This window comes from Zootoca vivipara, chromosome 14, assembly GCF_963506605.1.
Source record: "Zootoca vivipara chromosome 14, rZooViv1.1, whole genome shotgun sequence".
Classification (NCBI taxonomy): Eukaryota; Metazoa; Chordata; class Lepidosauria; order Squamata; family Lacertidae; genus Zootoca; species Zootoca vivipara.
Genome location: NC_083289.1, coordinates 21522052 through 21547723, shown reverse-complemented (window position 1 = coordinate 21547723; position 25672 = coordinate 21522052). Strand labels below are relative to the sequence as shown.

Genomic DNA, 25672 nt, shown 5'->3' with positions numbered 1-25672 from the left:
TTTTTTATATCAAATAACTGTGCCTGTATTTATACATTTCTTGTATGTGAAACCACAACACAGTCATGGAAAACACAGCAGTCTATTCTCCTTGGACCTAACACTCTATGGCTGTTTTTTTTAAGTCTGCCCTCTGCATTTTGATTCCATTCCAACGAAGCTTGATAAAAATCATAGCATAATCTTTCCTTGTTCTGCCTCTGTTAATATTTTTTCCCCTTCCTCTGCCATCTCCCTAGGCCCAATTATTCTGGCACATTATTAATAAAGTATCTAATTTTAAATATTAAAAGAATCCATACCTCTAGGCTAGACATTCTTTTCTTACAAAACTAGTCATATGAAAAGATATTTTCCTTACAAATCAAATCCTAGGTCTGTCCAGTCCTTGCAGAGCCCAATTCCTAAAGGGAACTGAATTGATACCCCAGGTTGAATTCACTATGGTGCATCAATGATCCCAGTTCTGACACCTGGATTCAATAACCCTGTGATATAGGAAGCTGCCTTCTGCTGTGCAAGGCCCTTGGTCTCTATAGCTCAGAACTGTCAACAGTGACTGGTAGCAGCTCTCGAGGGTTTCAGACAAAGGTCTCTGCCAGTCCTATCTGGAGATGCCAGGGACTGGACCTCAAACCTTCTGTAGGCAAAGGGAAATGTAGCTCAGCAGAGCCCCTGATTTGCACGCAGAAGACCCCAGGTTTAATCTCCAGCATCTTCACATAGATCTGGAAAATACTCCCTGTCAGAAACCCAGGACAGCAGCTGCCAATCAAATGTCAACAATACTGAGCTAGGTGGACGAATAGTCCGATTCCGTGTTAAGGCAGCTTCGCACACCCTTGAAGCAGCTCTGTAAACCTAGCTACACAGCAGCATGTAGCAGTCTATATTTCTCATCTTTTCCTCATTTCACTGAATATCACATCACTTTTCCTCTTTTAAACATCTCTCTAGACATTCGGCCATCTGCTGACCAACTTCATGGGCTGTCAAATATGTGCATTTGTAACTATTTTTTGTGTATTTCCGCCTAAAATGTTTTGATGATGCTTGGTGGGGTTTTTGTTGTTGGTTTGTTTACAAAAAGTGCAAAAGTTTGGGAGAAGGAGTTCTAAACAGCCTCCCCTTCTCTCCCCTACAGATCCTGCCCTCCTCTTTTTCCTGCTAGGGGATCGTGTCTGGATCCCTGGAAGCATACACAAGACCACCAAAGTGACTCAGTGGGGAACGGATTACTTTGCTGCTGTTGTCGTCTTCAGAATTCCACATCCATGGTCCGACCCACAGAGGCCTTGCTCCCCAGCCCATTCGCCACACCCAAACCCCAGTCTGTTTAAACCATGCTGAAAACCCTGATAGGGATGGCTGAGCCGGGGGGGGGGGGGAAGATAACCTTCCATTTTAGCGAAACAATCTATCTGCTCCATGTGACTCAGAGCCAAGCTCTAAGAATGCATCACTGTTCAGACCAACAGTCGCAGCCTCACGCGAGAACAGCGCATTTCGTTCACACACATTCCTTAGGGATGACAAATTCTTATCCAAGGGCCTCTAACGGTTGGGGCTTGTGGCTTCTTCAACCCCCCCCCCTCCCCACCTTAATCCACCCAGTGCTAGGATGACTAAACTGACAAAAATTCCTACCCAATTATAAACCCACTTAAAGAGAACAAGCCAACCCCCCCCAAACATACACGCACCCCCCCCAACCCCTCTGCCATTCTATACTGCAAGTTTCTATTCATAGAAGGAAAAAGAGGAGGGGGGGGAGAAGTCCACCTCGAAGACCTTGCCCACATGCTGAATACGCAATGCCTTTTCTAGGCGCACGTCTTTCTGGTGCGCTTTTGGAGAACGCATCTTTTCTACCTAATCCAATTCATCTTGCCTTATTAAAAAGCCTTTGCATTTATACACAAAGAGACACCGGCGCTTTAATGCAAGCCAGCAAATAAAAATTGAGTCAAGTTACCAACATAAACAGAGATTAAGGCACTGCCGAGAAAAGTAGAGTTTGGGGGGGGGGGGGAGAGAGAGAAGAGATGAGGCAATGAACACAGCCATGCGGGGTGGGGTGGGGATTAATCGAAACAAGAGAAATATGTCTGACTGCCCTGGAAAACCTTTTGCAAATTAAATATTCTGCAGCAAACGGGGGCAGCGGAGAATGGCTCAAACCGAAAAGGTCACTGTGCTTAGATAAAGGTTTGCTCAAGCGTTTTGCAAAACGTCAAGGTACCTGAGAAGCACACGTTGAACTTTAAGAGGAGGCCATTGTAAGCCACCAAGAACACTCCTGGGGGAGAAAACAGCACTTAAATGCATTTTCATGAGAAGGTCAAAGCCCTATTATACAAAAGGTGAGGGAGGGGCGGTCAGAGGGAAGGAGGCGGGGATGTACGAGAGATTTGCTTAGGACACTTGAACAGAGGGTCAGTTTGCAGAGTAGGACACAGGGCTACAGGTAGGTATTTGCATGTTAAGAATGCAGAGAACACTAGCGAACACTTCTAGCCTAGTCTTCGCCCTCTCACCTGAGAGAGTGAACTTTAAACATATAAATGGGGCAATTTGAGAAAAGACAAGCTGCTTGCTTTTAGTTAAGTATTCATTGGTGCAGTCACACAGGAGTTCCACCTCTTGGACCTAAATGGAGTGTCATTGTGGACCATGCCATAGCCTAGAATTCTTACCATAACTAAAATAATTGTTCCCCACCCCCACCCCGGATGAGGTGATCCTCTATGCTTCTTTTTACATAATTTTTAATCGCCCTTGTTCAGTGTCTAGCAACTCGTTCACAACTCGTTTCGGAAAGTATATTTGAGGAGGGAGTCCTTAAAGGCCTAGACTTGCTGCTTGCTTGTGTCTGTAGGGTTTTAACTGGCTGGGGGCAAAGAATGGGGATGGGTGGGCGGGCTGAGGGGGGAAATGTCAAGAGTAAAGCCAGATGAATGTCATGCGTTGCAAATGTCTGCGTAACAAAAAAACAAAACAAAAAACAGGTTCGGATTAGCTAGGGCTGCCATACGTTTGGAATTTCCCCAGACACAGCCAGGATTCGTCTGTAAAAAATGACGTCCAGGCAGAATTTTAGGAAGTCACTTGGAAATGTCTGGGGAAATACAGTCGTACGGCAGCCTATATTGGAAGTGTGGCAACCCTAGATTAGTAATTTTTTAAAAAGCATAATCTCTGAAAATAAGAGAAGCAAGCATGATCCAAATCATGCTTTGGAAGAAAACCATGTTTTTTCTGTGAACCTGCTGTGATCTTCCTTTTGGTGGTCTAGTTTTCCCATTGTGCATGTGAGTTTCGTATCAATATTGTTGTTGGTTTATTTTATACTTGCCCTTCACAAGCCGGTCCCAACAGCACTCTTCACACTTGTGCTTCCCCACACCTTGTATTTGGAGGGCACATACTAAGCTATCAACATTTGGGCCACCTGCAAGAAAGGACAAGGACACAAGACCAACCCAAGGGGTCCATGAAGCCCAGCATACTGGCTTCAATGAAGTCGAGCCAGAGGAAGCCTATCAGGATGTCCTGAAGGCAACATAGCCTTTCACTGCTTCGAGCATGAAAATCACAGGTACTTTGGCTTCAATTTAGTCTTCAGGGCTAATGGCCATTGGTATATCCCTGATACGGCATTCTGTCTCAGGGTATGGAACCATGCAGAAACAACATCATGTATGTATATAATTTCTAATTTTAACTATTTCTCTCTCCCCCCCCCCAAATCAAAAACAAGCAGCTGTTGCATTTATCAGCTGCAGAATGCCCTGCACTACAACCATTCCAACCTAGTAATTACATACATTCCCAGGAACATAATTTGCTATTTTATATATAGAGATATATAATAAATAGATCAGTTGGTGCTTTAAGCGCTGGCCAAGTAGCCACAGGCGAGAAGGAATTGCATGAAGGCGAGTGCATGAGATTCCACAAGCGGAACACTCAGTTCCCTCCTCTGCACCAAGCACAGGCTGCAGTGGGCTCTTGCAGGAGCGGTGTCCTTTTGCTGCTAGCCCCCAGCAGCAAATGGAACTGGCTGTGGCTCAGCAGTAGAGCCAGAGTTAGAAACTCAGAGATATAAGCTAGGCGCCAAACGGCACCTTAAACCAGGATTACAGTCGCCAAACGGAATGCCTAGTTCCCATTTTGGGGGCAGATGGCTCGAAAGTCATATTTTTCGACTTGAAAAATCCTGAAATTTTGGTTCCTGAAATTCATTCTGATTGTGCAGATATCAATGATAGAATTCTACAAGGTGTGTTGCTCGTGTGTGAAAAAAAATTAAGATCCAAGGACCCCCCCCCCCAGGCATGCACTACCAGATGGTGGTCAAGCACCATCCTGGTGTCTGGGCATCTTCACTTGGTTGCAAGTGGCAGATAACCAGGTGCAAAATGTACCTGGCACCTGGCAGATATTGAACGCTGGATAGAGCACCCACTTTGCATCCTGCAGTTCCCAAGTTCAACTCCCAATTACAGTGGTACCTCAGTTCACAAACACAATTGGTTCCAGAAGTCTGTACTTAACCTGAAGCGTACTTAACCTGAAGCAAACTTTCCCGTTGAAAGTAATATTAAGTGGATTAATCTGTTCCAGACGGGTCCGTGGAGTACTCAACCTGAAGCGTACTTAACCCGAGGTATGAGTGTAATTGGTTCCGGAAGTCCATACTTAACCTGAAGTGTACTTAACCTGAAGCAAACTTTCCCACTGATAGTAATGGAAAGTGGATTAATCCGTTCCAGACGGGTCCGCGGAGTACTTAAACTGAAAATACTCAAACTGAGGCGTACTTAAACCGAGGTATGACTGTATCTCCAGAAAAAATCCTGTCTCAAACCCAGAAACTAACAAACCCCCCTTCTTTCCCAAACAGACTAAGCCCCTTCATGACAGGCACCAAGACTGAGCCCTGAGGTTTAGCCATCTCAAAGGGGCTAAATTATGATCACTGGCAACCACTCCCAAGAAGAATTGGATTCCTGAAGTGCAAGACCAGACACTCCAGAAAGAGGTTCAAATCATCACAATGTGACGTCACGGTCTACGGTATCAAAACAGCAGCCAGGAATTAACAAATGAATGGGAAAACATTTTTCCTACCCCGAAAACTTTCAGATATAGATCAACTTCCATAACTTTGTAAGAATGTAAGAAAAGCCTCTCTGGGTGAGACAAAAGGCCCATCTAATCCAGAATTTTGTTTTGCAGAGCCCACAAGCAGGAAATAAGCAGCAGTCCCCATCAAGTCCTACAAGAGTTTAGCAGCGCAGTCAAAAAACAGAAGCAATGCTATCTCTCTAATGTCAATGTGTAGTGTTTGGTTTAAAAAAAACCCGGTATTGGTCATGTTCATGAATTGATGTATTAACTTCTCCAATTCTTTCTTCTTCTTCTTCTTCAGGGGGGAGAGGAGCTGTTCTTGGCACTTACTGTTGACGGATATAAATACTAAACAGCAACTGCTGCAAGACTGCTCCGTTGGAATCTTGAGGATCTGTAGCACTGCAAAGTGCCCATTAGCAATATTTAAACCAGTGGTTCCCAACAGGTGGCCCCAGGGGTCCGCGAGCTATGCCAGAGGGGTCCACAAGATGCTATTAGAATAAAACAAAATATTAAATATATTTCGTATGATAACAGATATTTGTTTTGGCCGCTTCCTGCATGAGCAGAGTCTAGCGCAAAACTAGAATTAGATAGAGGCAGTAGTTCTGCTGTATGCCGTTAGGTGGCGCTTTACAAACACTACTGTTTTGCAAAGAGGCAGCGCGCGCATTCTACTAACGCTCACCTCCCCAAGATGCTTTGTGCGTGTCGGCTTCATTTGTGCACTACTGCGCAGGTACCCTGTCTTCTCCATTCCCCTCCCTCCTCCCTGGTGCGCGCTGCCTCTTTGCAAAACAGTAGTGTTTGTAAACAAAGCAAGCATTTTCTTCCATGTGTTTCATGAAAAACAAATATAGGAATCGGTTCGACATGCGGTCGGATTTCAGAGTGAAAGTTTCAAGTTTGGAACCTAATATTTCAGAAATAATGGACTCAAAGGACAGATTTAACTCATCTCATTAAGAACTGAAAATTAAAACTAACTGTATACTGATGGAGTACTCTGTTGTAACTGTAAAAAACGTATAAATATAAAATATAAAAAGACTCTTAATTTGGCTCCTACTTTTTAATTTTAGGATTAGGAATTAATGGGGGTCCTTGTCACAATAGCGGCTTGATGAGGGGTCCTCGAGAAAATTTTGTTGGGAACCCCTGATTTAAACATACCACTTCACCCATCCTTAACTCATGAAATGTTTTCCTCCAAGTTGCCAGTTTTTCCACCTTCTGGAGACTTTTTTTGTTTTGCATTTAATTTTTTAAAATTTGCAAATAAAAAACATACAAGAAAAACTAATATAATTTTATTAAAAAACACTGCCAGCTGTTGTTGTTGTTGTTGTTGTTGTTGTTGTTGTTATGATTAATAATCCATCAGTCCTGATTTAAACATACAAATTAAAACAGGCCAGTCCACTGTTTTGTTTTAAGTGAGGTTCCGGGTTTCCACATTTCTCTACTTGCCTAAGACCAGCTAGATCGATCTTTCTCTAACTCTCCCATGTTCACCCACAACTCATGGGCATCAACCCCACCAAACTCAGCTTGTGAGGCCTTCGACAGCCAGGCCAAGGAGAAAGACATAGAAATCCTTTACAACCCCACTTTATGGAGCTGGTGCAGGGATTACGGAGATGATGTATGTGAAGCATTTTCAAACGCTCCAAAGCGCTATCAAGAGGCTCTACAGCATTCATTCAGGACAATTTAATCAATGACAAAGGCTAACAAAGTGTCCAGGAAGAAGGGAACACACAGGAGGCTCTTTCAGGTTCAGAATTCCTAACTTCTTTCCCACACTTGTTCAAAAGAAGCCTTTCGCTTCAAAAAGAAGTAGAAAAACTTTTTAAAAAAGAAAATGGGGAAAAAGAAGGGAAGTCCCCTTTTGCAACCAGCTAGCCACCACACTGTTCAGGCGCCTCTAACAGAGGGACTTACTGTGAAAGCAGATGGCCCAGTTGAGCAACAATCCACATCCTCCCCGTGTAGGTTAGATTAGCAGATTTCTGAACAACAACAAAATTACTGCTTTGCTAGTACATCCTGATACTGCATGCATTCAAATTTCAAGAGTGCAGTGTTGGAAGCATCGTGTTTTGAACAAATCCTTTTTTATTGAAACGACAAAAAATAAAAGGAGACAGAGAGGAAGCTAATGAAAAATGAAAACAGCTACCTATTGTGACAGGCGTATTAGCTGGAGGAACTGCTTGTATTTGGCCCAGTGTTCAAAATTAAGACAGCTGCCAGGTGCATTCTGCACCTGGCTATCAAACACTTTTGACCAAGCAAAGATGCCTGGGTGCCAGGATGGTGCCTGACATCTCCACCATCTGAGGATCACTGTTTTCTTTCCTGTGGAAGTCTATCAGTTATATTTTAACTGCACAAACAGAATGAATTTTAAGAACCAACTTGCTTTTTCCGTGCAGCCTGAGCAGAAGCAGTCGCCATTAAGAAAAAGAGGTCGGAATAGGCCAATATATATGTGGCCTCTCCCTGGATCAAGTGACTTTTCTGCTTTAAGGTCTCAAAGCTGTTCACCTTGAACGAGCCAGAAGTTTAACTGAAGATCAACCATAGTCACTCCATCATTTGAAAAATAAGACTTTAGAGCCCTCTTGCCCCCAAATGGCAACTAGACATTCTATTTTGGTGACTATAACCTTGGTTCAAGGAGCCATTTGGCACCTAGCTTATATATCTGAGTCTCTAACACTGATTTGGCCATGATCTACTTGGGGTGCAGTGGGCTGCAGGATTTTTCCTCAACAGGGAATTCGCCACCAGTGGCCAGCAACCACAGGGCAGGCGTTGCAATTTTATTGAATGAAACATTTATATGCACTGCCTTTCATAAGGACAACAAAGAAGTGTATAAACACTACAATAAAGTTACAAAATTCAGAATGAAACAGCAGCTGCTACATCTCCTTGCACTCCTGTAAGCCACTGACCTACTCACTCGGCCATGAGATGGTTACCCTTTTCACCTCTGAAAAGTACACAGAACTGAAGGAGGAAATTGGGAAAGTGACACTTACCCACTTCCTCTTTCAGCTCTATGCACTTTTCAAGGCTCAGGGTAATTCGACTTCTATTCAGATTGCTTGGAAAAGCAAAGTGCATGTGTGGATTCCGTCTGCCTCTTGGGGTAGGGACAGATTCAGGGAAGGAAAGGGGGAAAGTGATCAGAGTGGGTGTTGTTCGTAATCACTCAAAAATCCAAATGTGCCCATGGGCTTGAAAAGGCTCCCGACTCCTATGCTAGGTCAAACAAGCAGGCAATTCAAAAGACCCATTAAGTAAAGTTCATTAGTAACAACAAATGGGTGCCAACTGCAAATACTATATTAGGCACGATCGTAAGTTTTTAGCTTTTTTTTTTAAAAAAAAAGTAAGTGCAAGTAAAACAAACATGGTAAATTAGATCACTCTCTAGGCAGGGCATCAGAAAATTTTCCAATGCAAACTACATATTTTCCAACACAAATTAGGCGGATTTAAGTAGGAATGTTTTCCAACTCAAAATTTTCCAGGAAACCTACACCAGGGTTAAGTACTGCTGGGACGTAGAAAGCTGCCTTAAACAGAATCAGACCACTGGTCAATCTAACTCAATAGTGCTTGGTGTAGACCAAGGACATCCAACTTCCAGGAGACTGCGATCTACTCACACAATTAAAATCTGGCAGTGATCTACCCCTTTTTTGGGGGGGGGGTTCAGGTCAAAGTTGTTGAGCTTTTTTGTGGAAGGGAGGAAATATTCCTTAATTTAGGGGCTTAGGTTTAAAAAAAAGGTGCTTACCAAGAGATCGCTAATGATCGCTCTAGCAGTCTAGAGGACAGGGCCAGGGCCAGATGGAGGAGCCAGCGATTTACCACGATCTACCGAAACCACCCGGGGATCGACCAGTCAATCAAGATCGACCTGTTGGACATCCCTGGTGTAGACCAAGCATTCCCAAACCGTGCCCCATGGACCACCAGCGGTGTTCAAGCTCCATTCAGGTGGTTTGCAGCATTCCCACATAAAATATTCATATTGATTTTTAATTATATTTAAATTGCTTCTTTTGTTTCTTATATTGCATTTTATTGTATTGCAATTTGAATTCTATGGAATGCAAATCATAATACAATAAGATACAATATAAGCAATAAAGACACCATTAAAAATCAGGCTGAAAAATCATGAAGCAGTCTGCCAAGACCATCAGCAATTTTCAACTGGCACATGGAGGGGGGGGGGAGAAAGGTTTGCGAACTACTGGTCCACACCAGCTTCCAAACCTGCTGCGCTCCAAATGTCGCTGAACTACAACTTCCATTATAGCCAACCACTGAGCATCTTGGCTTAGCTGCAATACAAAGCAGCTGATAGGGCACCACTACGTTTAGGAAGGCTGCTCTGCACAGTGTCCATTCGCCAAGCACAATCTCTTATATCAAGACTGAACAAAATAAAAAAAATCCTTCCAGTAGCACCTTAGAGACCAACTAAGTTTGTCATAGGTAGCTTTTGTGTGCATGCACACTTCTTATACCTACCGTATGACAAACTTAGTTGGTCTCTAAGGTGCTACTGGAAAGATTTTTTTATTTTATTTTGACTGCGTCAGACCAACACGGCTACCTACCTGTAACTAGTATCAAGACTGAAATTCAGTTTAGGGGAAAGGCAAGGAAGAAGGGACATGATCAGCGTTCGAAACTCCCATTGTTCTAGGCACATTTTGTGACAGGGAATTTCATCAATGCAAGCAGTTTCTGAGCTCTGGACTGAGCCTAAGATTTCAGATTAAAATTGCCACTGCACTGCTGCAAGAAAAGGACCTTTTTCTGCCTCCCCACTTCCAGCCACTCTTTGAAGACTGGAGAAGGGACCCTCATAAGAATATTACACTGGGGGGGAGGCAGGGGGAGAATGGTTTTGCTTTTTTGTTGCAGTCTTCAAATGAGGACTAGGCCATGTGAAAAATGAAGATATTTTAGCTGCAGTTCATTCATTTCCAGCTTTTAAAAAGGGTTAGACAAATTCATGGAGGAGAGGGCTATTGACAGCTACTAGCCATGATGGCTATGCTCTGCCTCCAGTTGGTGGAGACAGCTAGGAGAGTGCTCTTGTGCCTGGGTTCTGTTTGAGGATTTTCCATTGCAACATCTGGTTGACCACTGTAAGAACAGGATGCTAGACTTAGATGAGACATATACCTGCTCCAGAAGGCTCTTCTTAAGAGAATCATAGAACTGTAGACTTGAAAGGATCCATGAGGGTCATCTAGTAGAACCCCCTGCGATGCAATGTGGGGCCCGAACCCACGACCCTGGGATTAAGAGTCTTGGGCTTCAAGCAGTCCTTTCCCCACCGTCATCACTTTCCTGTTCCTCAAGAGGAAGCTAAATTTTCAAGCAGGGCTTTCGCAATGACTATTGCATCACATCTAATTTCTAGGAGAGAATTTTCTTAAAAGGGTCTGAAGCTTCACCCCACCTAACACTGGCCTGGGATTGAACCTGGGACCTTCGGAATGCAAAGCAGGTGTTCCATCACTGAGCTGTGGCTGCTGGTTTATTATTTAGCACCTGCAGCATACATAGCAGAAGAGGACAAGTTCCTGTTCTGAGGAACACACAGTCCAAAACTTGGCACAGGGTGATCAAGAGAAAGGGGTAGAGAGAGCTCAGGAATGAGGTATACCAAGACACATTTAAGTTGCCCCTTTTAAGCTTCTACTACAGATTTCCCCTGCATTCCACACAGCACAAGACAAATGCAAGAAGCAGCTTCTAAATAAAACAGAAGGAACCGATTCAGGGCCTAAAGGCTCCCCCCCTCCCTTTTCCAGTCATGCCTGCATACTTTGCATAGATTCAATATTTTCTAAAGGACAAAGAACATGGTCTGACAGCCGAAGAAGGAAAGAAGAGTTTGGAGGCGCGTCGTGAAGCACAAGTCTTTCTACTGGACTGCCAACTTCAACACCACTGCGCTGCCAACTTCAAAACAAGGTCCACTCACTCAATTCAGCTGCATACCAGCAGAGACTGGGTCCTAGGTTTACTGTGATGTTTAGCTGGTGATATATCACAATGCTGAAAACCAGACATCATCATTCAGCGCTACTCACAAACAGAAACTGTGTTTTCAGAGTACCTGATGGGCAGACAGGATTCTTCCCCCAATCATGGAGACCAGTACTAACTCATCCATGCCCCCTTCAGATGTTGTTGGACCACAACTCCCATCATCCCTTACCGATGGGCATGCCAGCTTGTGGGAGTTGAGAGTCCAAACACATTATAGGAATAATACAAATTATAGGGATTTATATTCCATTGGAGCCTTAGATACATTTTATGGAAAGTGATCTTGAGGTAGTCAGATCACTGCAGCAAAAATAGTAAGCACACACACAAAAAACCTGAAGGGAAAGAAAAACCCTCACCATCTACTATATTTGAATGAACTGATTTGATATATGGTTAAGTTAACCTACTAAGGGAGACTACAAGCTAATCAACCTAATAAATTTAGGGAGAAAGAGGTTCTTCTCAATGTACTGGAATAACAAATGCAATAATATACAGTTATATGTTTAGTTTATTGCAAATTTTGTCACAGAGGTATTGCACAACTTGAAAATAAATAGGTTTTTTTACAATAAAAAAGCACAAAACCATCATGTAAACAGGCTTATATATGATACGATGTATGCATGTATTATACAGGTTCCAGTGAACACAGCAAAACTCAAAACCCCAGAAAAATAAGAAGGGGGGAGGACATAAGGCAGGTGTGGGGAACCTTGGGCCCTCCAGATGTCGCTGAACTACAACTCGCATCATTCCTGGCCATGTTTGCTGGGGCTGATGGGAGTTGTATTTCAGTAAATATCTGGAAAGCAAAAGGTTCCCCAAAACTGACTTACTGGAATAGCAGTAAAGGGTCTGATGAAGCCCCCGATTATGTCTAACATGTATTCCTTAAGGGGCCCAATTTGCTCCAGGAGTCAGCAGCTTGCAGTTCATACCAAAACAGTAGATAAATCCAATTAAAGAGCAGATTAATCCTTAGAGAAGCCAAGGAGTCTTCATGTACAGTGAAGTCAAGCCCAGTTTATTTAGTCTACAGGCCATAAATGTCAAATACATGTAGTATTAATCAAGACAATCACAGGGAAAACAACACAAAAAGTATACAGGTGCACACATAGTGCCTTTTACGAGGAGAGTATGACAAAATCGGAGAGACTGAATCCCAGCCACGCGCTCGCTTAAATTAGTGAGCCACGCCCCCCTGGAGCGCCCTGATTGGACACGCCAAGGGAGCGCCGCATCTGGGAGCCAGCCAATGGGCTGGGAGAATGGCAGCCATTCCCTCAGCATGTGCTTGGGTTCGTGGCCCGCCCACAATCTCACCTCCTTCTACGTCGGAAGTGACTCTACTGGACAAGTTACTGTAGCTATATGTTGTTCTTGTATTGACATGAGAACCAAAAAAAAATTTGGATTTAAGAAAAAGAACTACTGTAGTTAAAAAGCACAGACAACTTTTAACTCTGGATTCATTTTCCCTTTAATAATAGCGACCTAGTTTTGATTGCTACAGAAAGGAATCTGGCTATATTTTCTGTGATCCGGTGGTTGGCAAGTGTAGAGAAAGCAGTGGGGAGATAAAAAAATGATAACGTAAATAAATTCTGGGCGGCATTTTAAATAAATGCTATAAAATGACAGCACTGACTGGGGAAGGGGGGGGGAGGCCCTCAAAATACAACAATTGTTTGACTCCTATGGAGATCCGATTAATGTTTTTATGCAGTGTTGCAACATCAAAAGTCTCTCCCTGCTCTCCAGAATTTACTCCTGATGCCAAACTTTCATCCAAAATATATCCTTAGCAAAATGTGGGGGGGAGGGGGAGGAGGAGAGGGAGGGAGGGAGGGAGGGAGGGAGGGGAGAGAGAGAGAGAGAGAGAGAGAGAGAGAGAGAGAGAGAGAGAGAGAGAGAGAGAGAGAGAGAGAGAGAGAGAGAGAGAAGGGAACAACTACTCATCCCAGCAGCTGCTGGAAAGTATCCAACCACTTCGCTTTTCCGGAAATCCGGAATGGCAACATCATTCTCCAGTTCTACTGCCAAAAGGAGATGTAAGCGAAACTACGCAGTTGGCATTCTCCCTACAGCTTGTGAAGAAAGCAAAGAGTAAATATTGCAGGATTAGCGTTGCAAATGCCTGTGGGAACTAACATGAATACAAGTACTTAAAAGGTTAAAGGGGGGGGGGAGAGAGAGGAGAGAAGAGAGGTACCCACAGAAACTTGAATCTTCCTCTCCCCCTCTCTTTTGACTTTTCTATCCCGTTTATTTATCGCTATTAAAAAATACCACAGTCCTGGATAGCTGGGGCCGGTGGGGGGGGGAGAGAACAGCCCACTTTTGACATTGTTTCCATGAGAGTTGGGCCAAAGGAAGCGACAGCTTTTTTGCTCCTTTGTTTGTGATAACCGGCTTCTGCTCGGCGACGAAATTAAACAAGCCAGCTTGCTCGCAAGAGAACGGAGTGTTCCCACACAGCACTTACCCACCCACTTGATATCCTTCAGTGGAAGGTCTCAGCAAGGACAAAGGGATTCGAACACAAGCTTCCTGGAGGAACTGGGGTGGGTGGGGGCATCCGCACCAAAACTTCCCAAGCCAGTCAGCCGAGAGCACAAATAAGGACACTTGCGACTGTGCCACCCTCCAAAAGCAGTGTGTGTGCGCGCACACACACACATACAGCCACAAACATAATTTTTGTACAAGTTGATACCAATGTTAGAAACTTATATATATATAAGCTAGGCACCAAATGGAAGAAGAAGAAGGAGGAGGAGGAGGAGGAGGAGGAGGAGGAGGAGGAGGAGGAGGAGTTTGGATTTGATATCCCGCTTTATCACTACCCTAAAGAGTCTCAAAGCGGCTAACATTCTCCTTTCCCTTCCTCCCCCACAACAAACACTCTGTGAGGTGAGTGGGGCTGAGAGACTTTGTTACTAGCCCAAGGTCACTCAGCAGCTGCATGTGGAGGAGTGGAGACGTGAGCCCGGATCCCCAGATTACAAGTCTACCGCTCTTGACCACTACACCACATTGGCTCCTTGAACCAAGGTTACAGTCGCCAAAATGGAATGTCTAGTTGCCATTTGGGGGCAAGACGGCTCTAAAGTCTTATTTTTCAAATGATGGAGTGACTATGGTTGGTTTTCAGTTAAACTTCTGGCTCGTTCAGATGACAACCCTGAGCTAGGTGAACAGCTTTGAGACCTTAAAGAAGAAAAGTCACTTGATCCAGCGAGAGTCCACATATATATTGGCCTATTCCGAACTATTTTTCTTAATGGTGACTGCTCCTGCTCAGGCTGCACAGAAAAAGCAATCTGGTTCCTGAAATTCATTCCGATTGTGCAGATAAAATATAGCTGATAGACTTCTACAGGAGGTGGTAATAGTGTGTGAAAACAGTCCAGTTCCAATGATCCTCAGATGGTGGAGATGTCAGGCACCATCCTGGCGCCCAGGCATCTTCGCTTGGTCAAAAGTGTTTGATAGCCAGGTGCAAAATGCACCTGGTGCCTGGCTAATTTTGAACACTGGTGGGTGGGGCCAGGGGCAAAAGTAGGTGGGGCAATGTACTAGTGTACAGCAAACTGGCTTCTACACACCCTTCCAGGTCCACCACCCAGGCAAGTGGACATAATTACCCGAGTTCAAGGACACATTCCAGGAGGGCAAAAATGCTGCAAGGTGGGTGTGAAGCCAAGTCGGTTAGGAGCGTGGCCTGAGGAGATGGGGTGTGGTTGGGGAGAATCCCAAGGGCTAACTTCACTCGCCAGATCCATCTATAAATGAATATAAGGGAAAGCATGATAGGACTCTGCCCTGTGGAGCTTCCAATCAAACTGTATGCGTCTTCTGGTTTTGCCACAGTTGGAGGCTAAGAGGCAATGTCAAAAGATGCAGAGAAGAAGGTGGCTTTTGATGAGGGCTTGAACGAAGAGGTAGAAGTGGAATGGAAGCATGAAAGGGAACCAAATGGGGTGCAATCGTGGAAAGGAAAGAGCAGCGGGTGATGGTGGTAGATCCGGGGTTCACAGACTCAAGTGGAAATGAAAAGCAGGCAGGAGAGCCAAGCATTTGGGAACATTCTGCTAGGTATTGCTCCCCATTCAGAGGAAGGGCGAGGCAAGTCCAGAACCCATCTGCCCAAGGGACACAAACCTATTAAAACCCTGGAAGGTTTTCAGATGGGGGTCCCTCCAGCACTACCTGTAGATGTCAGGTGTTAAACCTAGTGCCTTCTGCAAACAGTACTTGTGCTCTACCACAGCCACAGCCTTTCCCTGTAAGTTTTCAAATAACCTGATCCCAAGCCAACAAGGAAACATAGGGAATGGCCACACCAGACCATCTAGATCAGGGTTATCTACTCTGACTGGCAGCAGCTCTCCAAGGTTTCGGATAGAGAGCATTCCTAGCCCTACCTGGAGATGTCAGCATCTGCAGCAAAGCTGATGTTCCGCAGCTAAGCTGCAACCCCTTTCCTGTCCCTCCTCTGTTAATGCTCTCCAACATCCAAGCAGGGTAAACAGGAAGCTCCCTTTTAAACAATTGAACATTTATACTTCCCTTATTTTCCCTACTGAAAGAGCAGGCAGTTCCCCCCTCCAGTCATGCTGAAGGGAAAGATGATGTTTTCCCTCTTTGCAATCCAGGCTTATTACCAGTAGTGCCTTTAAATTTCCCATAAAATGAGTTGTAACTCTTTCTTAATCGGTTCATTTCATGCCTGTGGGCCTGGAATTTTCTGTCAGAAAATCTCAACCTTGTTTTGTGCTGTTTTTAAAGCTTCTAGCCCTCAACAGACTATTGACAAATGTGTCATTTCTGCTGAAGCCTGGGAAACACTTCTGGCATCTTGCCCAAACCATCCTTTGTTCTGCACCTATAAAGGTGAGGACCTCCCACTAAAACCTCAAGTGTGGGAGGAAGAGGAGGAGAAAGAAACCCAAGTCTCCTGGCGCACTGGGAGTGCATTCCAGCCTCCCAGGCAAACTAGGCCACAATTGCATTGTACATTTATAACACCAATGGGAGCTACACAAAGGCAGCCTTACATTTTTTTTTGGAATATAGAACAGAGGTCTCCAGACTACAGTCCATGGGCCGGATACGATCCAATGGACCAATTTATCCGGCCCGCGGCAGACCCGCCGCCACTGCCTGCTCTTAGCGGCGCGGTGGCCCACTTCCGGGTCGCTGGAAATAACTTCCGTGCATGCGTCATTTCCGGCGCACTTCCGGGTTGGAGGAGGCTCGTGTGCATGCACACTAGCCATTTCCGGTGCTTCGGCAACCTGGAAGTGCGCCGGAAATAGTGTGTGCGCACACGCATGAGCGCATGCTCCCCCGGCCCCCGTGCGGCGCTTCGAGTCCCCAATTCAATCTTCCAACCACTCAATCTCAGTTCCTATGATCAGTAATATGGGGATAATTCTGACTTACCTCACAAAGTTTACTTCATGAAATGGAACAGAGGAATATTGGAAGCCGTATTATCGATTCTGAATGGCAATAGTTTTCCAGGATTTCAGATTACAGTAGATCTCTCCCAGTCCTTCCTGGAGAGGCCAGCGATTGAATCTAGACCCTTCTTGCCCAGTAGAGGCCCTATTACTGGGATATGATCCTTCTCTCTGGTTTCAAAATTTGAATACGTTATGTAACTTAAATAAATAAAGCAAAACCCAATCTACCCAAATTTCTCTCCAGAGAGAATGGATTATGTTTGCCCACATCTCATATGAGGTTGGGGGTCTTCCTCATAACAGACCCACAGAGTACACCCTCCCAACCTAAATATTTCACTCCTACTGATAACATGCCATAAATTTCTCCTCATATTTGGTGCTGTCCACTGATGCCAGCTGCATCTTCACTACAAAATGGAGGCTTCTGCTTTAAAACAATAACCCATAGGCCCCTTCACCATTTCAAAACACACTACCATAGTTCTGTTTGCTCAACGCCACTGGACGAATACAAGAATGGATGCACTACCCATTATCCAAGCAGCGAGCATGTTCGTCCTAGTTCCCACACGCACACCTCAAAGCAGAAAAAAAAACCACAAGTGTTTTGTTTTGCTTTCATCAGGGGGAAGACAAACTCTGCCACAGGTGATAAGACTGCGAACAGCAGCGCCAAGCACAATTTCACCTGTGCACCCAGGTGTAATGGTTACGTAAAACCACTAGGTACCACATTCAAAATCCATATTTACTCCAAAAATAACCCACCTCCGTCCACACTTGCTTTGATAGACAAGTGAAAGATCAGTTTGAAAGCCTGAAATGGGAGAGGAGGAGCATTGTCGTTCTAAAAAAATGCACTACTTTGCACTTTTGAAGATTTGTCAGCATCATGTAGAACCCATTTCCAAAAAGTGGAGTCTCTCCTATAAAGCGACTCTCTAAGAGGAGCAACAGTGCAAATCAAAGGACCTGCATAGTCTGCCCCCCTCTCAAATTTCAGGTAATTTTATATCTACACGCCGCAGACAAACTCACCTAACCGCCATCTGGTTATGTGGTTCTATGATTTTCCACACACTCATCACGAAGTCAGTACCAGGGTAACTTCCGTGAAGTTATACATTCAGCATACAGAAGTGGTGATGCTTTTCCTGAGGCTGTCCATGTTTAGGTTGCTGTGTGGTGGTGGGATTTGCATGTTTGTGTTTTTTTCAACACGGAGAAAATATTATGGGCACATACAAAGCTAGCCTTTATCCATATAGCGTCCTGACCACCCTCCCAGTATGGTATGCTTTTCTTCTTGTGAAGTCTCCTAACATACTATCTTCCCCACCAGCTGCCCAAAGTGGTACCAGGCTATGGTTCAAGGGACACCAGAGAACGACAATTGCTAGAGCTAATCTGGTCAGTGCCTGGAAGAAGAGAACACCTGGGCAGTTTGGGTTTTATCCAATGGCATTGCTCAGAAGACGCTCCATCAGTGCAATTTGGAGGAAAGCCATTTTCAGCTATTCCCCCCCCCTCCTTGCACCTCCGCAAGAAATACCTCGCCCCTAATTATGCTTTCAAGTTTCCCACAACTTTCTTGAGCAGATTTAGAGAGGGCAAATCATTGAAAATTGCTTCCCTCCCCCTTCCACTGATGCTCCCTTACCATCAGCTAAATTGCACCACTGGACACAACTCTGAATATCTCCATGACCTCAAACTCCATCATGAAAGCAAAGATAAAAAGATCAGGGGCGGGGGGCCTGTGGCCTTCCATTCTTAGTGGACTACGGCTTCCATCATCCATGGCCATTAGCCATGGCCATATCTGAACAGCCATAGGTGTCCCCACCCCTACAATAAATATAGAACACCCGATCCTTCTCTGTCTTATTCTAGAATCTGGTTCAAGAAGTGGACAAAGAGAATTATCTGCAGTTTCAAGGTCATTTCTGCCCAAATCCACACTGGTTTTAAAACCGTGCCTTTTCTCAGACAGCTCCTGTCAACGATACATGTCAGGTGTATGTGTTATAAGAGGTTGAGAGGAGTGTTATTCCTAAATGAAATGCTTTTCAAAAGGGGGCAGAAGTTAACTACCCATGCTTACTTTTCTGGCAGTGGCCGGAAGTCCAGCAGCGATAGCTGTATTCGTTGTTAATGGATGTCTTCTCACAAAGCGGCTTCTCCTCGGCTGTCCCCGGACACAAGTCCCCGCATTCCTTTGGCGGTTTATTCCCCACGATGTAGTTGTTGGAAACAGCATCCAAGATCAGAGACCAGTCCAAGGTAGAGAGGTAACACAGGTCAGAATTCTTTTCGATCCGGATGGCCCCCCGGGTTATGTTCCTCAGGTTGTACAGTCCAATTTCCTTGAGGTTAGTCATCTCAAAGATGACCAATGCGTAGTTGTAGAAAAGGTTCTTGCCGCGGATGACTGTGAGGTTGGGGAAGAGGTCTTTGAGGGTCTCCAAGCCCGCCACACGGAACAGCAGCAGATAGTCCGTGATCATCGTGAGTTTCGGGAAGCGGTAGTGACTGAAGTCCTCGGCTTGGCTGATCAACAAAATCCGGAGGTACCCTTCAATCACCGTACAGTCGTCCAGCTGCTTGAACTGCTCCACATTGTTACGAATGTCAATGTTTGGCCCACAAACTGGAAGGCAAATAATCGGGGGTAGGGAGAAGAACAGAAAGAACAGGATTAAAGAACAATACATGGACTCATCTTTAAAGCTACGCTTAAGGTTATAAACAAAATATACTTTAAAATCGAACCGTTCTGCGGTTTAGAAAAACTCAAGCCACATTTACACCATACATTTGAGTGGCTATCATGCTACTTTAAACAGCCACGGTTTCCCCCAAGGATTCTGGGAGTTGTTGTTTGTTCATGGTCCTGAGAGTAGTTAAGAGGCCCCCGTTCCCCTCACAAAACTACAATTCTCCAAGTGAAGAGGGGCAGATCATTAAACTGCTCTGAAATTTGTAGCTCTAGGAGAGGAACAGTGGTCTCTGAGTAACTCTCAGCACTCTTAAACTACCACCCCCAAAATTCTTTGGGGGAAGCCATGAGTGGTATGATATTGCTGTAAATATATGGCGTGGATACATCCAATATCATGGGTTCCAATACAAAGCATCAGAGACCATTCTTCCCCTCTGTCACACTAATCTATTATGAATCCTGTAAGTACCGTCTCATTAAGCTATTAAAGTTCTTTGAGAATGTCAACAAGAGGAGATCCAGTAGCCACAGTGTACTTGGACTTCCTAAGAACTTTCAACAAAGTACCTCACCAAAAACGCATGAGTAAGCTTAGCATTCATGGAATAAGAGGAGAAGTCCTGGCGAAGCAACAGGAAGCAGGAATAAATGGGCAGTTCTCCCAAGGGAGGGAATCCCAAGCCACCAAGGATCTATACTGGACCAAAGCTTTTGTTAGGGATGAGCAGTAAGGTGGCAGTGTCTGCTGATACTAGTTTCAGGCTCAAAGCAACAACAACAAAAAAGGATCGCGAAGAGTTCCAAAAGTACTTTCCCCAAGTGAATGAGTATAATGGCAAATGCAATTCAAAATAAGTTTATACGTGAAAGCCACCTTACTTTCAGAGATAATCTCATGGAGTTTGACAGGGCAATGACTGACCAGGAGTGAGACTATGGGGTCATAGTGGACAGCTCAATGAAGCTGTTGACCTAGCATGCAGCTTGCATGGAAAAGGCAAATTCCATGCTAGGGATCATAAGGGAAGGAGTTGAAAATAAAACTACTGGTGTTGTAATGCTGCTATATAGAACCTTTTTATTGAGGGTGGGGGAGAGGGACCAGAGCTTTGTTGTCAACACTGCAATTAAGCCCACTAAAGTTACTATCCTGCTGAGGGCTGGGAAAGGAAGGAATGAGAGATCTATCCCTCTTGCAGCACACAACTCCATTTCTGGGCACAGAAGCAGCAAGCCATTTGGTTTCTATGCCAGGCACAGCCTGCTAGATAGATCGCATGCAGGTGAGCAAGCAGGTTGATGGAAGAAGGACGGATCCCAAGCAAACACTTAAATACACAGTTGATTGCATTTGTTGGTTAGGGAAATGAGGCAGGACCATAAAAGCCACAGCTTGAAGTTGGTTTGCTTCCCTAAATCATAGTTAAACCATGGTTCACCTTGTTCAATTTTGGAGCAAGCAAGTGGCTGTAGTTGGCTGAAAACACGAGGAAGAAAGAGGCGGGAGAAGCAGAAACGCCAAAGGTTTGAGCATGAAATGCTAAAAACTCTGGTTTGGTGTTGTGTCAGGGAGGCCACAGACAACCCAAGCCACTCCCTACATCCAAACCTCCCCTTGGGGTCTGTTTTTTGGTCTGAAGACAAGAGTGACAGCACTAGAAGACAAAGTAAGAATATACCTAGGGCACCTTTTTTAATAGCCGCTTAATAAGACTTCGCTATTCGTTCCCCTGAAGGACCACTTAAGCTTACACTGCTTACAATGCATCCAGAGTTTTGAGGTTTCAAGACGAAATTCACATGATTTAATAAGATTTGAATGCTTTTCAAGAAGCAGTATCTAACATTTTTGCTTTTCTGTTTTACACCTGCCTTTGCCCTTTCGTCCCATCTTGCCTTCCTTTTGTGAAATTCAACTAACGACTGCACAACACGTTATTTCTTATTTTTGTTCATTTCGCCCTGAAATTAATCTATTAGAAAGACAAACTTGATCCCAGTTCAAAGAGGACTACAGTTTCTTTTTGGTTGCGTTCTGTTTTCTTTGGACCACATTTTACACACAGAGGAAGTGTGTGTGTGTGTATGTGTGTGCTCGCGCTTACCGTGGTGCATCTTCCCAAAGGACAAAACTGAGGACTACAATGTTCTTCATTCACCATTTTTAGCAAATACTCTGCCACTTCCTTCTAACTAGTACGCAATCCAGAGAATTTATATAACTATGCTTAACCTCTAAAGGAACACAAGCTTTGCTTCATACTCATTTTTATATCAGCAGATGGATGCTACGCCACCCAGAGAAGATAATGAGTTACTTTAGCTCTCAAAGAAAATTTTCTCTTCTCTTTCTTTTTAGCTCTGATCAACACATTCTCCGTGCCCAGATTGACTCAGCAGATGTCCAAAAAGGGCTATTAAACATGTCAAGGTTCTGACAAAGAGGTTGCACAAGGGTACAGATATCCTGACTACATGGGGGGCAAATCCAAGGGCAGTTCAACCTCCATAACCAATAACTTAAACTTGCAAGCATAAATATGATGGCAAACACTCTGCAACAGGTGTCTCTGCTATGCCCTATCATGACCTTGCAAGTACAGTGGACGCTCGGGTTGCGAACGTGATCCGTGCGGGAGGCACGTTCGCAACCCACAGCGTTCACAACTCACAGCACCGCATCTGCGCACGTGTGGGTCGCGATTTGGCGTTTCTGCGCATGCGCAAAGCGTGATTTAGCATTTCTGCGCATGCGCTGAAACCCGGAAGTAACCCGTTTCGGGACTTCCAGGTTCGGTGCGGTGCGCAACCCGAAAACACGCTTTTAATGTTTGATGGATTTCTGTATTTTAATGTTTTGTTGGAAGCCGCCCAGAGTGGCTGGGGGAACCCGGCCAGATGGGCAGGGTATAAATAATAAATTATTATTATTATTATTATTATTATTATTATTATTATTACCTGAAGCGTCCGTAACCCGAGGTACGACTGTACACTCAAAACTTCCCCGTTAATACAACTACCTATGTTCCCAATTCAAACATGTCCCTGTGAAGTTTATCTGTATTTAAGCATCTCCCACCCACCCACCCATCCCCCGCAGACTCCCACTGGAGCCCAGCAAATGAACACATTCCCACTGACACTGCTTGCTATGGATGATGGGAACTGTAGTCCAACAACATCTAAGGAAAGACTGCGGCAGAGTGGGGAAAAGAGCAACCAAACTGGTATCTCTTAACCAGCCTTTTCTCCCATGAAACTGAGCATGCTGCAGACCAGCAAGAATGCTAAGAGCCCTGCTGAATCAGGCTAAATAACCCACTTAAGTCCAGTATCCTGTTCTCACAGCTGCAAACCAGGCAGCTGTGGGAAGCTTGCAAGCAGACTCTGATCACAAGAACACCCTCTCCACCTGGGGTTTCCAGCAACCGGCATTCAGAAACATTACTAGTAGCCACTGATAGCATAAACTACATACACTCTGTTGGTAGGAGCACGGACAAGCTATAGTTCCCAGGGTGTTGCCCCTCTTCCCAGGGAACTCTGGGAATTGTAGCTCTGCTAGAGAAACAGGGGGCCGCCAAACAACTCACAGCAACTTAACACACTATACTTCTCAGGATTCTTTTGCAGAAACTGTAACTGTTTAATGTGGTAAAATAAAAAAAATTCCTTCAGTAGCACCTTAAAGACCAACTAAGTTTATATTTTGGTATGAGCTTTCGTGTGCATGCACACTTCTTCAGATACACAGTTTAATGTGGTGTTATAGTGCTTTAAATGTATGGTGTGCATGTGGCCGTGGTGCAAGGGTCCTGTTTGTGTGTGTATATGTTTTAAGGGTTCTCTTTAATATCTGTGAAAAAGGCCCAAGCAAGTGGCTAGACTTCCATGATCTGTTCCCTTTGTAACCTCAAGCCACAGCAACAGGAAGCACAGCTTTTGCCGCTTCAAAGGCTGCTTTTCAATATGAAAGAGAGAAAGAAACAAACAATCAGTCTTAGACCCTCCCCAATAAATCTTGGGAGCAGAACATCAGGAAGTAAGGGGGTGGAGAGTGGTCTGATGAATGCAAAGAGGGAGGGGGCCCCCCACCTCCTATGAATAAACCATTCCTTCATCCAGTGAACTATTAGGGTTAGGAATTCCAAAAATTCGAAGCATGTTGCATTTCCCCCCCTTGCAAACCTAAGCAAGCCGTGGGGTGGAGCTTCAGACTTAACCCTTACACCACAAGGAAGATTTCTCTCAGGCAAAATATCTGTATGGCCTAACAACAACAATTAAAATATAGTTATACCCCGCCCATCTGACTGGGTTGCCCCAGCCACTCTGGGCGGCTTCCAGAATATATAAAAACATAGTAAAAGGGGAGACACACACACACACATTTGTCCTCAAGGAGCCATTTGTGTATGTTACAAGAGTTTCCAAAGCAGGAACTTCCAATCAACTAGATCGACTTTCCACTGTTGCATACGAAGTTAAAAATATTCCACTCCTTATTGGAATTCCATTGTTGCTGGAGTGGTAGGGTGGGGGTCACAGTACAAACAGAGACTTCAGCAATATGTGGCCTCATTCTAGGTGTGCACTGTAGGTGCCAAACTTGCCAGGACCCAAAATATCCTAAACAGAGAATAGGGTATGGCAGGAGCACCCAAAGCAATAACAATTTGGGAAATTTATGGGGAGAATCATGGTTCAGTGTTAGCGTAACCATGGTGCAAACAGAAGACTGTAACGATGTACCAATTCGCATTTCCGTTCGGACATATTCATAATGGGAAAGTGGCATACAAATTGAAATAAATAAACTTGTGTATTTATCTAAAATAAGTAACCACCAAACAAGCGATCTCATCTCTAAAAGACAACAAATCCAGATAAGGATTGCCCTGCCGGAACCCCTTACGACTTGGTATGCTCAAGAACACATTCAAATGGGAAATTATGAATGCCATCTAGCCTTCAACAGCCAGTTCACACAATCAAGGTGCTTGTGAGTGGTCCAGCAACCAGTAGGGCGAGCTCAAAAACTCACCATCACTAAGCAGGAGCACTTGCAAGAGAAACTAGTCTCTTCTACCACCCTGGCCACAATCACACCGCTACATTTAAAGCCCTTTAGCCAATAGTCATGGTTTCCCCCCCAAAGAATTCTGGAACTTCTGTGCATTAAGAGTGCTAAGAGTTGTTAAGAGACCGCCCGATTCCCCTCACAGGGCTACAATTTCCAGAGTGGTTTAACAATCAATCTCTTGCCAGGGAACTCCAAGAATTGTAGCTCAGGGCAGCAGGGAATGTGGGTCTCTTAACCCTCAGCACCCTTAACAAACTACAACTCCCAGAACGCTTTGGGGGAAGCCAGGGCTTTTGTATATTGCAGGGTCCCCAAACTAATAAGGCCTGTGGGCCGGATGTGGCCCAATCGCCTTTTATTTAAAATGCATCTCTGGGTTATTTGTGGGGCATAGGAATTCGTTCATATTTTTTTTCAAAATATAGTCCGGCCCCCCACAAGGTCTGAGGGACAGTGGCCTAGGCTGAAGTGGATGCAATGACGGCAGAAGCGTCGCCAACACCCTTCCAAGGCTGAAAAAATATTCCACCTGGCTGACCCCTCCAGTTTTGCTACACAGCTAAGCAGAATAGCTTATTTATTGCAATTATATTTATCCAAGGAGTACATAGTTCTCCTCCTCCTCAGTTGATCCCTACAGCAACCCTGTGAGGTGGGTTAAGAGGCAGTGACTGGCCCAAGGTCACCCAGTGAGCTTCATGACTTAATGGGGATTTGAACCCTGGCCTCCCAGGTCCTAGTCTAGCACACTAACCTCTACACCGCACAGGTTTCCTAGAGTACTTCTGCTATGGGGCAGCTATATGAATTAAGTAGGTAATAAATATGGGGAAAGCAAAATGTCACTCGGATAAGGATCTGAAACAATTTCCTTGAAGCTTGAGTTTGTTTTCTTCTGGGTTTTATTTGATGTCTTGATGTGTTGTAGACACTTTGAGATTTTTTCTTTAAAATATACAGTGGTATGGAAATGAAAACAACAACTCCTCCCACTGAGGGGGGGGAATGGCGCCCATAACCTAAGTTTAAGGTGCATTTGGTCATTGGCGTGTGTGTGTGTGCCGGAGATTGCACCTGGGAGCTTTTGCTTGCAAGGCAGATGCTATACCATTGAACTATGACCCTTATCTCTGGGCCACATTCACACCA

At 44.6% G+C, this 25672-nt stretch overlaps 1 protein-coding gene across 2 annotated transcripts in view; it reads right to left on the bottom strand.

Annotated features, from left to right (window-relative positions):
• Positions 1 to 25672, bottom strand: part of IGF1R (insulin like growth factor 1 receptor) — a 195289-nt gene that overhangs the window by 153780 nt on the left and 15837 nt on the right. For both annotated transcript variants that reach the window (XM_035131059.2, XM_060282482.1), the window contains exon 2: positions 18820 to 19365. In XM_035131059.2, the coding sequence (XP_034986950.1) occupies positions 18820 to 19365 (546 nt within the window). The remainder of the gene's footprint in view (positions 1 to 18819; positions 19366 to 25672) is intronic.